This window comes from Anser brachyrhynchus (assembly GCF_964034855.1).
Source record: "Anser brachyrhynchus genome assembly, chromosome: 4".
NCBI lineage: Eukaryota > Metazoa > Chordata > Aves > Anseriformes > Anatidae > Anser > Anser brachyrhynchus.
This window is the reverse complement of record NC_137698.1, coordinates 32729377-32745788: the sequence shown is the minus strand read 5'-3', so window position 1 is coordinate 32745788 and position 16412 is coordinate 32729377. Positions and strand designations below refer to the sequence as shown.

At 38.5% G+C, this 16412-nt stretch overlaps 1 protein-coding gene across 1 annotated transcript in view; it reads right to left on the bottom strand.

The window, feature by feature from the left end:
• DCHS2 (dachsous cadherin-related 2) overlaps positions 1–16412 on the bottom strand; it is a gene marked incomplete at its 5' end in the record, with an annotated part of 107774 nt that overhangs the window by 15972 nt on the left and 75390 nt on the right. Inside the window, 7 exons of the mRNA XM_080590920.1 lie at positions 321–431; positions 6474–7328; positions 8557–8766; positions 9011–9145; positions 13221–13460; positions 14116–14956; positions 15969–16126. Of these exons, the coding sequence (XP_080447046.1) occupies positions 321–431; positions 6474–7328; positions 8557–8766; positions 9011–9145; positions 13221–13460; positions 14116–14956; positions 15969–16126 (2550 nt within the window). The remainder of the gene's footprint in view (positions 1–320; positions 432–6473; positions 7329–8556; positions 8767–9010; positions 9146–13220; positions 13461–14115; positions 14957–15968; positions 16127–16412) is intronic.

Genomic DNA, 16412 nt, shown 5'->3' with positions numbered 1-16412 from the left:
GCAGCAAACATTAGCAGCTCTGCAGGAGTTCACTGCTTGGTGCCTGGTGACAGCAGAATAATCAGAGATGAAAGCCACCAGGAAGTCAGAGAGAATGGCATTTGTTAAGAGTACAACCTATCTACGCTACTTCTGAGGAAAACTGCTTATACTGTCTACGGCCAGCCCAAATAGACTACGGCTGTTCAAAAGGCAGCTCTCTTGCTGCTCATATTCAGAAGGAACTGAAGCAAACGGAGAAGTTACGCTCTCTTACACACCAGGGAAGAGACCACACTCTTTAACCTAGACAGACACTTGAGAAAAACAACCAAGTTTACCTGTAATTGGGTGTATGGAGAATACGCTTTCCTCATCACCAAGGATACTGTATTTTATGCTTTCTCCTGTAAATTTGTGTTCATAAGCTTCTACAGTTAGAAGTGATGTACCTATGGAAACAAGACATTTTCATAATGTCCACTTGATAAAGTTTTATTGCACTTTTATATTACTTTGAGTGATAGCAGATGCACAGCCAAACACACGTGAACTAGCCTAGCTGCTTATTATCGATTTGAAATAGTAGACAAGAAAAACAAATCCTCAACGACCTTTCACTGTAATGCAACTTCATAGGCAAGGCACTATCTATCCCTCCTTGCCCAGTAAATTACCTGTCTGATTGTGACTTCATCACCCGCCTAATGAAAGTATAAGTTTTTAACTTCTGTTGATTGCAAACTCCCAAGCACCACCAAAATTACCTCTTAACTGAAGTTACATTTGGAAAAGAAAAAATGATATTATTTTTTCTTTCTAGTGGTGATAACATTGATTGAGTTGAAGGCCAAAATAGACATTGAATATTAAACTCCCTTTCTGAGGTTGTCTGAGAAAGTGTCTTTTTATTTGTGTGGTCTTCTTATTCGGGTTATGCTACCTTTGGTCATTACAATCTAACCTTTTCATGAATTCTGTCAAGGAAAATAGTCCTTCTTGTAGCATGCATAAGAATGCGTGTTACTTCTAAATCACTACAAAGAGGTCCTCTATTTTTCCTTCATTTATCTAAGTTCAATTTGAATTTTTGAGAAATACTTGAAATATTCTTAAAAATTTTAAGTAGTCATTTTCTGACAGATGGAATGAAAAACTGAATGTGTCAAAGACAGATGAGTTGAGCATTATCTGAATTCAGTGAAAAAAAGTAATGATTTAATACAGAATATAAAAGATGTGAAATAAAAATCCTATTTGAAATAGGATTAGAGAAAAAAATTTGAAACTGAATACATTATCCTAATCAGTCATGTTAAACAGAATTGTAGCAAGTTTTATTTAAAAAAATTATCAATATTCTCAAATAACTGTTCTTTTCAAGAGTTATGAAATCTTTTAGCACATATGGTAATTGATTTTTAACCAATTTTAATTGTTTAAATTAATTTTAATTGATTCCATCCAGCTGTGATGGAATGAGGTTACCATACATCCTGAACTCTTCCAAACAGCATTACAGTCAGCTAGCTATTTTATTACATTACAAAGGGCATGCTGTTCACATTCAATTTTGGAAGGAAGGGCTTTATCTTTAGTGTAAATGTGAGAGGAAGTTTTGTTCTTGGTACTGTTACTTATTCATTTTATTTTATTTTAGTACAGTTAGCCACTAATTTTTAAAAACAGGAAATCTTGTTTTATATGCTTTGTAATTTTCTCCTAAAATCTGCCAATTAAAAACACAAACACTCTGATTGTGACAGATACAGTTTTCTGCACTAGTGAATATATTTATTATAAGGGTTCTGGAAATAAGATCTACCCATCCAACAGACGGATACGAAGATTGTGCAGTTGCTTTTAGGATCTAAAATGGGGAACTTCTGGATGATAGTAGGTTGAATGTTCATTGCTGGGCAACTTTGATTTACAATAGAAGACAGCAAAAGGGCAATCATTTATAGCATCCTCCTACCAGAGCTAAAGATAAGAAAAAAAACTCAAGGTCCAGACTGTTTATATTTATCTTCCAACACTGTCAGCAATCCTTCTGTACTTTTTGACTGCTGGCTTTAGAAGAAAACCTACCACAAATACAGCAAGCAGCAGTATTTCCATTTGAATCCGTTTTTCAGGGATTAAGTTAATAAAATGTTGCTCTGGGTCCTCAAATCCTAATACTTTAAGTTTTATATTTTCATGTGATGAAAATTGTTTAAACCTTATTTATTTATTTTTGGCAAAGAACATGTTTCCTTTGTTTCTGATAAATTTCACGGAAAATGACTCCTTTAAACAGCATTTTTTTTTACAGCTCATTGTGAAAAAAATACGACCAAGCTCTGATATCTCTACTGTGACACAAATAAATCCTATACAGATAAATATTAAAAGACAGCACCCATCCAGTAGCTTACAACATCAAGCATACGTGACTCAAACATTGCTCAAGCGGAGGTCACAGCATGTCGCACTGAAGCTTCAGCCCCTACAGCATTCCAAATCACAGTGACTTGTAGCTGCCGAGATGTTGCATGCCAAAATATTGCCTTCACCTGTGGTTCCTCACAGTCCTTTTCCCCCCCTGGAGCTGAAGTTCAGCAGACCCCTTCTTGAGCCATTTCACTGTGCCAAGCTGGTAGAAAATTAACACAGGAGAAAGGGAGCTTTCTGGCTGTAAAGCACAGTGAAATGTCACGGTGAGGATCAGGTCAGCACTGAAGCCAGTATAAGGAAGGATGGAGATGAGGATCACAGCTGACGATAGTCAGATGCTCTTGAAACACTACACAATCAACTTCTAAATTAGTTAAGAATATTAAAGGTGTAAGAAGAGCAGTTTAAAATGTTTATGCTTCGTTTTTCAGTTAAATCACAGACATACTGCTTTTGAAAGTATCTCAAACTGCTTTAAAATATCATGCGTACCAACTTTTGCTTTATGCCTGCAGACTTGAAACTGAAGTAGGGGAGCTTGGGCACTATTTGCCTACCTGGCAAAAAAAGCTCATAACAATGTTTGTTGTATTCTGTGTTCGGACATACAATGCACACCAGAACTGAGCTACCATATAATCTATACAATTCTTTTTCTTCTGTCTTCTGCAGTCAGCCTTGCAGTCGTTTTCTCCTCCTTTATCATCTAACTCTGATTCATCCTTGTCCTTATTTCTTGAGATCTCTTAATTGCTAATGAAAGAAAAAGCTAACTGAGCACAAAGAGATGACTCGCAGAATAAGAGGCTACATATTTTATATCTGTTAGAAAAAAATGATTCTGCAAATGCAGAGGAGTCAACAAGGTTTTTTGCTGAATCTGTCTTCAAGGAAGTGCTATGCATATAATCATTCAACTGAAAGCCTGGTGAATAATAAGGGTTTCTCTGGGTACCCTCTGAAGAATGCAGAGACCTAATTAAGTATTGACTGGCTTCTAAATGCAGTTTATAATATTTAAAGACATTAAATATTCATTATTAAAGAAAAATAGAAGAATAGGGTTTTCTGAAGATCATTAAACTTGGAGGTCATACACTTTAAGTAAAGAAAATCTGACCATAAGAGCCAGTTCCTGAGGTACTTATCTAAAAGACAATTTTAGACTAAATTCAAACTATGGACCCTTGGCTTTGACTTTCATTGTTTATATTGTTTTGAGTTTTGATTCTTTTAAAAATAAACTTAGAGCTTTCCCACTCTATTAGTTAAGGCAGAAATAAAATGAGGAGGAAAAGCCACATTTATTAATACCAGGTCTACAAATAATCAGTATGTAATGTAAATCTCCCTTGGACTGAATACACTGCTGCTATTCATACTTGAAGGGGTCCCAGATCACATATATCCTGTAAGCTAACTTCTATGGGAGTTTTAATTATAATCATGCCTTTTTTCCTGAGAAGTGAAGTATTTGATATGCACTTATACTTATATAAATAAGAAAATACTATAAGCAGAGCAAAACAAAGATTAATATTTGGTAAAATCTTTCATACTCTTAAAAGAATTTGATCTTCTTTATAAATAGCCTTTTATTAAAAATACAAACTAAAATTTTGGGATGAAACCCTCTAGCTTACCCTGAAGCTTTGTGAGATTTCTTTTAATCAAAACAACTTAAATCAAATCTGATTTATGTTTTCTATAGATTGAGTGGGAGAACATCTGACTATGGCATTCTGTTACCACAGTTCCTTGGGGTATTTCCATGATTTCAGGCTGGATTGTCTAGCCTGACCCATAAATGTATCCACACTTAGGAAAATTTAGGATCAGATTAGTTTATCAATTGCTGCAAAGTTCTCATTTTCATTTTCTTTCTTTTAACTTGTTTCCTAACAAAACCTATCTTTGCTCTTATTATCTTTTCCTGAACAGAAAGAAATTTAGATCTTTCCTGATACAATGCAGGATTAGTGCAAATTAATCCAATCTGTTATGAAAAGGCCGATGCCAGGATCTTCATCTTACTCTCCATGGAAGAGTGAGAATTAAGTTCCTGTGACACATTCTAAAAATATAAGCTTGCTGCATCAACAGATAGACAAACTTCAGAGTTCAGGGCTTCCCTCTCCTTTGCAGAGCAACACGCAATTAATTACTGTACAGTGCTGATTCTAATAAAACAGGGTGTATCTGTGACTCACAGTCAGAAAAAAACATGTTTAGGCCACCCAAAATTACTTGCAAAGCCTGGTCAAATTCATGGAATAAAAAACATATTTTAAATGTCAAGACAAATGTACTTAGGAATTTATACATTTTTTGTATTTGAAATAGAAGCCATAAATGAAGCACTGGTTTCACACACAAAAGAATAATAATAATAATAAACTTTTATCCTGTGGATTCAGTACTTAGAGTGCTCAGAATAGAGTAAGGGAAATGGAAATACTCCTCTACCCGAGGAGACCTGAATCTATACCTTTCTTATTTCCAGAGGGTGTTGTAACCACCATTCTACTGCATTCTCTTCTATTTCCTGTAGGAAGTCTTCCACTTTTTCCAAAATCATGCATGTTTTTTGACAGACAGTGAGAAAACAAGATGGATGCTCTAGTCTGGTGGCTTGGTCACAGTTCACAACTTTTTTGTGAAATGTTTTGCTTTCAGGCTATTTTATCTACGGTCAAAAAAAGTCACTTAATCTAAAGTGTTTTTTCACAATATTGCATATTTTTGGCCTGTTAACTGAAACATTATTAATACTCACAGCATTATCTTAATTTTAAAATACGCTGCTGAAAATTTGGCTTGTAGTCTCAGTGAGGTACATAGGAAGAAATGTCTAAGCAATCCTAGCAGTAGTTTCTGCCACAGCCATCTTCACCCTCAGTTCTCTATTCTGTTTGTAATTATCCATGTATATTGATTGGTTTTCCAAAATTAATAGCACATTTCGTCTTTACTGATTCCTAATCAAATATATAGGCTGTTATTCAAGATCTAAGAATTCACTAGTCTCACAATACCCTTGGGATATAGAGGAATATTGCTCTCATTTTACAGAGGGAAATTTGAACTATAAAGAGAATAAATGACTTGTTCAAGGTGAACCTTGTGAGGCAGCTTTTGAATCAAGAATGTAGTCCAGGTCAGACCTCTAAATACGTCTGGTCAATTGTACAGTGGTATTTGTGGGTGGAAAAAAAAGTGAAAGGCACTCCTTTCTGCCCCTCATTATGATGAACCCATCCCCTGAAGCCTGAAAAAGTACTTACCATATCTAATCAGCAGGATGCACAACTACAAATACCCTCTAAATGATAAAAAATTAAAGCAGTAATTCTCATCATTACAATGAACAAAAAATAAATCTGTAAGCACCTTGTGATTTAAGCTGTTTATCTATTGGTAGCAGGCTCTACCTAGAGATGTATTGTAGAAGTCTGAATGTTGATGTACTACAGTTTCCGAACTTCTTCCCCCTTCACCTCACCCTACCCCCTTATTCTCTTTCTGGAAAGTCCAAAACTTAAGTAAGGTTTTACAGTCTCTCTGAAAGCTATTACAGTTCATTAAGGGTTTTGCAAAAGTAACAAAAATAAAAATAAAAACTTGTGTTGCAACTGGTACATACCACTCATCTCATCTGAACCTTAGTGTGTTGACAAGTGAAACAAGGAGTAAGCACTGTCCACCCATCATTAAAGTCATTTTGCTAAAGGAGTTAACCCACTGATGTTCAGTGCTTCGCAGACTGAGGGGCTGGGAACACACCATCTCTGGTACGGGAGTTTTCTGCTTAATGTGAGCAACACCACTGTACACGAGCAGCAAACCCGTGTGCCAGACAATGCCTCCAACTAACAGATTATGATCCTTTAGCTGGTACGCTGGCAAAGGGCAGAGGGGTATTTGCTCCATCAAGCTTAACTTTTCCCCGTTGCTGCACAGGAAGGACATTTCCCTACACTGTTTGTTAAAATTACCATCCCAAATGGAAAGGATCCCAGCAGCTGCAAGAACACAGATGGGGATTTGATACCTACCTGCTGCACTGTTCTCAGGCACACTTGCTTCATACAAGTTACGACTGAACGAAATCTGCTCCTCTTGTCCCTCCGTAAAGATAATGACCATGGCCGTGGCTGTTCGAGGTGAGCTACCTTGATCCGAAGCCATCACAAGCAGCTGAGCACTGAAGTCTTCGGAAGCCAAGGGCTGCTGAAGAACGATGGCACCCGTCATTGCGTCAATCTGAAATACAGTTTCTGGCACCAAGCTAAAGACAACAGCTCCATTTGGCCCCAGATCCACGTCCTCTGCTCTCACAGTGGCTACCGTCTCGTTGACAGCAGTTTCAGCAGGCATGAAGACCCTGATAGGGTTCTGCAGAAACACCGGGTCATTGTCATTGACATCGTCAACATGCACCACAACGCTGACAGTGGCACTTCTCGGCCAGTGAGCGCTACAGTCACTTGCCACAGCCCTGAACGTGTACTGGGATTTGGTCTCCCGGTCCAGTGCCTTTGTGGTAACTATGGAACCTGTTACGCTGTCAATGGCAAATGCTCCAAAGGTGTCGTCGATAAGCCGGTACATAACTTCACCGTTCAGGCCATCATCTTCGTCAGAAGCAAAAAGGTCAAGGACGGCTGAGCCTTCCTCTAGGTCTTCTCTCACAGAGACGTGATACTGGTTCTTTGCAAACAGAGGGCTGTGGTCATTTTCATCCAGGACTGTTACATACAACAGTGCAGTGGAGCTTCTCGAGGGCCTGCCTAGGTCATGGCACTCAATTACAAGGGTGAAATTGCTGATATCCTCTCTGTCTAAGGTACGAGTGACCAACAGTTTTCCTGAAGTATTATTTAGTGTGAAGTATTCTCCATCGTTTCCACCTTTCAAACACACAAAATCAAATGATGACAAACAATTGCTTTTGAAAAAGAATCCCTTGTGAATACCACATTAATTGCAATAACACAATCCAATTGCCAGTGCAGCTGTTGTGCTCATGTGTCTTTCACATATTTTATTCCTCTTATAAGAATTAAAACCTGCATTTCATTTAAATCAGTGGGTGGCAATGACAGTAAATACAGAATATCATATCAATTTACAGAGTGGCTATTTTGCCAGATGCATGTCTTTTTTCCTAAAGCAGCACACCTTATAAAATCTCCTGCAACTATGCTGCTGCACAAAGTGACCTCTTCCCAACCTTAGTTACAAACTCCAGAAACCTATAAAGCATTGCTGACGATTGTAATTACATGTTCCTTGCTCTCTTCTACAAACCTGTCTCTTGGAAGTGAAGAATTGTGCAAGATCTTGATTTGCGGGGGAAGGTAAATATGAAGAAGTTGACAGAAGAAAAGTTAGCATTTTTAGTAACAGTGAATGGCATACATACTTTATAACACGTAGAAAGACCATTAAAGGTAATTAAAGATCATTAAAGATCATGAAATGAAAACCAAGAAAACACAAAGGAATTCTTAACTGCTTCTTCAAAGAAAAATTTGTTGGCTGTTACCACAGTAGCTATGTGCCTACTTTTTCAGCTATTGCTGAGAGCCACAAACCAAAGTAAGCGCAGTGTGCTTGTATTTCTGCACAAATTTTACCGGAGGCTTTGAACAGCTGTGGAGCTTACATTGGCATAGTGGACATGTGGAGAGTCTGGCAACATGAAAATTAAGTATAACTTTAATTGGTGAGTGAAAGAAGCTCTCAAGAAACAAAATTTATATAAATATATAAAATAAATAATAAAATAATAAAATTCAGTTAGTTCTTGTACTTACTTGCAAGGGTATATTTACATTCAATACTTCCACAACTATTACAACAGGGACAAAACTATGCTTTTGTGATAAATGCCTCCTTCCAGCATTTGATTGTTTTTGTTCTTCTGTTCTGTACTATTTCAAATCCAGAAAACAGACTGAAAGTGTGCTTGAAAAGGGCTTATTAATGCTGACAAAGGAGTGAAAGATTTTTTTTTTTCCTCTCTACATAAAAGAAGGATGTGGACAAGGCAGGAGGTAGTCTAAAACCTGGATACTGCTGTTTATATGCTTCCCGATTTATACTAACTAACAAAAATGATAGGGTATAACTTACCAATTATTTGGTATCTTAGAGCTCCGTTATTGCCTGCATCCATATCTACAGCCCCAGCAACGTAGACTACTGAAGGCTGTTGATTCTCCGGAATATGAATCTCAGAAACAGGGAAGAGAAACTTGGGAGAGCAGTCATTTTCATCCAGCACTTTGCAGATAACTGTCACTGTGCTTGATAGTGAGGGAGTTCCACCATCTCGAACCAAAACTAAGGTTAAAAAACAGAAAGCAAATTTTGTACAGAGGGTAGGTGCAACAAGGGATACTCTTTAGCAATATCAGAGCACTAGAGTTATTTGTGTTATGCAAAGTGCACATACTCTCCTGCTCCTCAAAATACTACCACTTCCATCTAATCCAGATGGCAAGAAGTGAAGGTAATGATGACGGCAACACCAATTCCATTCTCACCTCCCATTTTACAAGCAGTCCCAGGTATTTCACACTGTTACCTTTAATGCTGAAAAACTCCTGGGTTTCCCTGTTCAGTGATACAGCTGTTGTGAGTTCTCCATTCTCTGAGTTCATCCTAAATTTTTCAGATCCAGTTCCTGGCAAGATTTCATACTGAAGCAAGGAATTTCGTCCTTAAAAGCAGAATAGAAGTGTTAGTAAAACTCAGCCACTCTCCTTACATGCTCTCTTTATTTTCCCCCCACGTTCTGGGAAATGGATTATGGATGAAATTATTATTTTTAATGCAATGATTAACTGCTTCTTCATTAGCATAAGAGATTAAAATTTAAAATTGGATCTTCAAAATGCTTGTCCAGCTGCTGCATTGTACCTAATGTGTTGCCTGCCACTCAAAGTGACCCCAGCAGCATTTCTCAGCATCCAGGGCAAGTCTCCAAGCAAGCTCACATATTGTTGTGGTGTAATACAGCACTAGCTTAGATCGTGGAATCTGTGCATCTGTCTTGTGCTCTCCCTGAGGTAATTAATTATTTCTCAACAGGACGTCAGGCAGTGCACCAGGCTTGTCTGGCAGCTCTGTTTCTCCAGTTTCCTCACTCAGAGCCAATACAAGCATCTCTATAAAGTATGATACAGAATAGCATAAACATCCAGAGAAAGCATCTGCTTCTTGGCGTGCCCACAAGTTGTAAACATTTGTAATATTGAGCAGGCAGGTGCCTAAGTCCAATCAGGATTCATAGGGTAGGCATTTCCTAGTTGTCTTCAACACAAAAGCCAACTTGGTGGACATTCCCACAGCACGTCTCAGGCCTTTTAGACTGTTCATGCTCGTAGCCAACCTCTGAAATCATACTGCTTGCCTTTGTGAAGTCTTGTAGAATTTCCAAAAGGGAAGATTAAAGATTTTCCCTCCCTCAATGTTTTTCTGAATGCCATCTCCAATCTGTTCCTAATTGCACCTACCATTTGTATACAGTACACAAATATTATTCTTCCTGTCCTTCTCTAGGAAATACTAGGCTAAAACTGTACAGGCTTTTACAACTCCTTCTTCCAAAGCTGCCTGAGTTGAACAAGAAATGGGATTCCATATTGCTATGAGTTATGGTTATTTTATAATTTATTTCATATTTCATGTAGTTTCAACACCCATCAGAGGAAAATACAATGTAATCTCAATTACAAGATCGCTAATGAGTTTAATCCTACATTACAATTAAAAGGCAGCAACCACACATCTTGTACAACTGTGCTCATTCATTTACACATTTTTCTGTTTCATGCAAATACTTTTTTTTGTTTTTGTTTGTTTGTTTTTTCCACACAATAAACAATCTTTTGGTCACACAGAGACAGTTAGTGCACCCGGAAAACTAAAGTACTCCTGGTAATACTATAACTGCTATTCCGAGTTAACACTGCATCCTTGATGTCAGCTACAGCAGCAGAAAATAGGATGGTCTGCAGTGGAGTTGATGGAGAAACACCAAAGTGAGACAAGAAACAGATTCTACAGTTTTGATGCCCATGACTGCCTTTGTTTGCCTTTGAATAGCTTTGCTAAGTAGTTGACAATGCTACTGAAATTTGATTGAAGGAATTATTACGTAAGCAACGTATTCATGAAAATACAAAAAAAATGAGTTACAGAAATCCTTCCAGCTCTCTGGAAGAAAGGAGGAAAATCATGGCTGTAGGGACAACGAAGAAGAGTATCTTGAAAACTTGATATTACCAACAGTCTATCAACTCTCAACTACCTTTAAAAAGATATTTGCAACTTTCTCTGCATTTATCCATCCTTAATTACCAACATGCTACAGACAGAAAAAAATGCATGCCTGTATACTGCCAAGAGAGGAGGGTGATGACTCTATGCGTTCACGCGCCATGGGCTTGACATAGCAGCTGACACATCTGCACTTAATCCAACCTCCCGGTTAACTGGTTACTAGTCACATTTTGGGGGGCTGACATTATAAACTGGAATGACCAATTGAAGACGTGTGTTTACTCTCATCACACAGCTAGATGTTGGCCTTGGGGCAAGTAGAGAGCTCCCACACTGTGTAGAAGACTTATATAAGATGAGGAAGGGCAGGGTTGCAGTAAGTACAGCTAGAGATAGGAGTCAGTGGAACAAGAATTTTCATGGATATCTATGTGGGGAAAAAAAAAATCTGTACAGGCAAAAATTTTAGCAGTGATTTCCACAAAAGACCTTTTGAAGTGGCAGTGACCTTAAAGCTTGGGTCAAACACAAAGTAGATGACAGCTGCTTGCTCTTTCCTTCACAGATAATACATAAAGTAGAGAAACAAATGAAACCAAACGGTTGATGATGGCTGCAATTGTCAGTAAAAATCATTCCATCATTCCTCCCCGTGGTCAGTCAGGGAACATATGAGGTGAAAGAAACAATACAGGAAGGAAAGTCCTCTTCTGAGACTGGAAATATTACTGAGATTTGAATTGCAATTTAAAGAGCAAATAAAAATGATGTTTAAAATGTGATAAAAAAAGAAAAAAAGAACACCATGAGAGCAGTTGTCTTACTCAAAAATTATGTCCCAAAAGGATAAGAAAAGTTAGTTATGTTATATTTGTATGGCGCCTATATAAATCTTTTCTTACATTACAAGCACCATTTTCAGTATTTGGAACAATACTGCAACATACATATGAGATTGGGCCAAATCATGAAAATGTGAGAAAAAGACAACATAACGACTCTGATTACTGGAAAAATTATAAACTAAAATATAATTAATAACAACAAAAATAAACACACACACACACACACCTCCAACAACAACAACAAAAAACAAACAAAACAGGAAGGATCCATTAGCTCCAACACTGCTCCAGCCTCAAGTATCTGTTCCATCATGTGCACACTGGCCGGCCACATGCCACCTGGTAGACCTGGAGCGCCCTTCCTCTCCACCCTGCCAAGCCAGTCGCGCTCCCTCCTACTAATGGCTCCCAAAATTTCCCTTCTGTTGTATTTCCCACAAAAGGTGGGATAAAATAATATAAGGGATGGAGAAAGGAGACAGAGGAATTCAAGCAAATTCCCATTCTTTTTCTATATTATCTAGCAATTTTTAACATCAAATTCAGCCTTTGTTTTTATAGAGTGATGCGCAAAGGAAAGAAAGTACATGGAAGAGTGAGGGAGACAGAGGCAGACGGTAATGCTGCTCAACTGGCATGAAGATGTTCATATACAGGGCTACCCACTCCTTCCGAATTTCCAAATACTTTACATAGTTGTGGAGAAATAGCTCTCCCATACAGCATCTCTGCTGAGCTGTGCATCTCACATCAGCCTTTCATAATCAGTATGTGCTCTACTTTAAAATGGTAAATCTTACTGGGAGACGAAAGATGATTTTGCTCAAGAGTTTTATTTTTTGGATAGCACAATCTTAAACCATTCTCAAGATGTGCAGAAAGCAAACTCATGGTAAAGAGAAAGTCATTCACAAAGCTGAGACAAGTTTTAGGACAATTGCAGCAATATCCACAAGTTTAATTCTTTTCTCATATTTTATTTTACTACAAATCAAACTCTGGGCAACTGCTTCAGGTTACACCAACTGCATATGCTGTGCTTGGTATTCCTGAAGGTATGATTATCTCCAGCACACAGACCACCTGTAGCATCACATGCATTTCAGATATTCCGAAAGAACAGGTAGTTGAAGAACTGGATGGAGTTTTTTATTTGCCCAGCAAAGACTCTCTCACATTTCACCATTTTCTGTGAGCTTATGAACCACCCTTTTTACTCATCCATTTCGTGTATGTTTGAAAAGCAGTGCATTAATATTTTTAGGTATGTAAAATCGTATTTGAAATCCAGAGTGGTTTCCAAAATTCCTTCACAGCTCAGCTACCTGGAAAATCTTGGATGACAGTGCCCCTCTCTGGTCAGAAGAGATTAGTGCATATTTACTGGTTCTCTTACAAAACCAGGACCCTATCTCATAACTTTTAAAACTATGCAAAACTGATGGAGAGAAACAAAATGTTCAAATATTAACTCTAATGGAGATGAACATTGTTTTCTGACTTATAAACAGAATACTCCGACTGTTTTCACATGAAATCTAGAGCATGCCGAGCTATCCACATCACCCAAGCACTCAGTTTATATTTAATATACTAATCAGGCAGCAAGATTTGATCAGTCCACAGTGTTCACAATGAAATGTATAGCAAAGGGACTGAAATTACCTGCGTCTCTATCCATAGCTTCTACCTTTACGACCAGCTCCCCTGGATCCTGGTTTTCACGAACTGCAGTCTCATAAAGTTGCTGCAGAAATATTGGTCTCTCGTCATTCACATCAAGAACAACGATGGTCAGAACTTGAGTTGCAGAGAGAGCTGGGCTGCCATCATCAATAGCCATGACCATCAGACTGTAGCGCTCCTGAACCTCACGGTCCAGAAGCTGGGCTGTACTTAGGAATCCTGTTATAAAGAAAGGAATCATTAAAGAAGTGCTCTGCTCCAGGTTAGGATGCTAGTTGTTCCAGCACTCACGGCTTCAGTGTAGCAGCGCAGGGCACTCTGTGCCACTGTTGCAAGGCTTCCAGACTTTGGAGAAGATCATTCCTTTTGGAGTCACCCAGAAATACTCATTTTGACATCAGGGAAAATTGGGATTCATGGAAATTGAAGTGAAGTTGAAGCTAAGAGATTTATTTTTATTTAACTTTTGGCTTAAAGTTTTTACTTAGCTTTATTTTCTTTTTGCACATTAGCTCTACAATTAGCAGCTCTACATATAGCATCTACATATATTAATGTAGCTGCGTATACATGCTTTAAGTATGCATTGTGTAAAAATCTGAGTGAAGTATTTCATTGCACACACTTTTTTCCCTGCTTCCCTCAGTGCCCTACTGGAAGGCATTTCAGTACATCTGCACAACACAGTCACAGTGCCATGCATAAATTTCTGAGCTGAGTCTCACTGAGTATGCATACTGAAAGTAGCACCACCATGCTCATCACCTGGGGTAGAGTACCACAGTAATGTGGTATTTCAGTATTGCACTGTATATACTCCCAAATATGACCCTGAGAAGCACATCGTACAGACTGTAGACAGAAGTTACAGTACCTGTGATTTTATCCAATATAAACGATTTGTTTTCATTGCCTGAAACGATGTGATATGTAACTTGTCCATTTCTTCCCTCGTCAGGATCCTTTGCATTTATGCGGTGCACAAGAAAACCCACCTCCGCATCCTCCACGACATAGGAAAGAGATGAAGACATGAAACTGGGAGTGTTGTCATTGATATCTAGAATAACAATTTTTGCAGTCAGGGAATCAAGCCTGCGATCAGCCACGTTTATTGTCTGGTCTGTGGCAGACACTGTAAGGATCACAGACTGAGTGATCTCCCTGTCCAGTGGAAATGCTGTGACCAAGGTGCCATACGAAGGGTGAATAAGAAATGGATTTTCAGCCACGCTACTCATTTCCACAGAATACTGTATTTTGCTGTTCAGAAAACTGCCATCTCCATCTTTTGCATTGAATGTGTAAACCAGAGTCCCAACAGGTACATTTTCCTCTATGCCAATCACTATGAAGTCATCTTGGAAACATGGGGAATGGTCATTCCGATCTTCTACATCAATATTGAGGAACACGGTGTTATTCTGTGGAGGATTATTATTGTAATCCTTTACAAGAACTTGTAAAAGGAAGTGTGAAGCTGTTTCATAGTCAAGTTCCTTGGAAAGAAAAAGGTCTCCCGTCAAACTATCTAATTCGAAATGAACATCATCAACATCTTCAGCGATACTAAAATACAATTTCCTGTTAGTTGCCAGATGATTACCAGGCAGCTTTACAGAAGTCAATATTTGTGCAGGTTTAAAGTTCTCAGGTATGACCAAGTGCTTGAAATCTTGAGAGAAGACAGGCCTCCCTGGGGGAAGTGGGATTACCTATAACAAAAGCACAAAGACTGCCATATTTTCCCATTGTTATTAGAAGTAGTGTAATGAAAATTATTTTCTTGACAGTTTAATCATTTATCGTTTGTGACTATGTAATTATACTAACTATGCCTGAAAGCCAGAAAACAAACTTGACATGCTCTAGCAGAGTTCAAACGGCCCTTGGCCAGTCACTCCATAATTCTCTCTTTCATTCCCATATGAAAAAAAATAAGGGACAAGATAGTCTGTCGTCATCTGATTTGCAGGCATCCAAAGACAGGAGCCTCCAACACTGGTACCTCTGCCCCTGCTCCAGAGCACTTCAGCTGCCTTTCTCCCTGGGACAGCAGCTCAGCACTCACACAGATGGATTGGACAAGGAAGCACGGGGTACTATGCTATACATTTTGCCAAACACGCACAGAGCAGGTGACACTCAACCTGTGACAGAGGAGCGTGCAGAGGGCCGTGGCCAGGCAGACCTCCTGCATGCAGGAAGAGCACAGGCTGCATTTCACACTCCTGTGCAGAGCAGCCCACTGTGAATCAGCACAAGCGAATGAGCTGTCCTTGCACAGAGAGAGAATTCAGAAAAGATATTAATATAGCTGAGAAACAACATCTACTCCAACAGGTGTTTTAGCTTCTATCTGTCCCACTTCCAATCCCTCCTGAAATCTGCTTTTCATTCTGCCTACCCGGATATTTACCTTCTCTTTTCCAGTGTTCATAAAGACCCCCTACTAAAGCACAATCATGATCTATTTGCAGGACAACCCATAATATTGTGTCTTCAAAACAAATCAAAATGAATTTGGCCTCTGATTTCCTCACTTAACAGAAAAGCAGTTAGACTAAGGAAAATTGAGACAATACACTTATTTCCAGATTTTTCCTTTCTTCAATTTAGTTCCCTAAAGTCTTCCCAGACTGCTTTTTTTATTTTTTATTTTGTTATTATTTTAAAGGAACGAAGTATGCAGCATAGTTTTTCTACTGGCACAATACAAACAAGTACCTGTATGGAAACAGCAGTGTGTCCTTGAAGGGAAGGCATTCCCTGATCCCTGGCAGTGACTGTCATCCTGTAGTTTGATCTCGCAGTATATGACAGAAACTGGGTCGTTCTCAGCTCCCCAGTGACAGCATCAATCTGGAAGTATCCTGCACCCTCTTCTATAGGGGAAAAAATGGGTATCAGTTATTACAGATCTCTTCAGCTTGCCAAGTGCCTCCATGGCACTGAACATGATAATTTAATTAACGAGTAAGAAGGAGCAGGGCACAAAGGAAAGGGAACTGCTGCAGCCATTTGAATTTGAATTTAATTTGAATAATAATTATTATAACCTGCTTACTCTAAATTTAAAAATTCAGAGAGAGAAACACCGTGGAATACAAAAGCAACTGCTCACTTTTGTACTGATGTTGCTCACATTAATGGTGTGTGCATCAGGAGTGC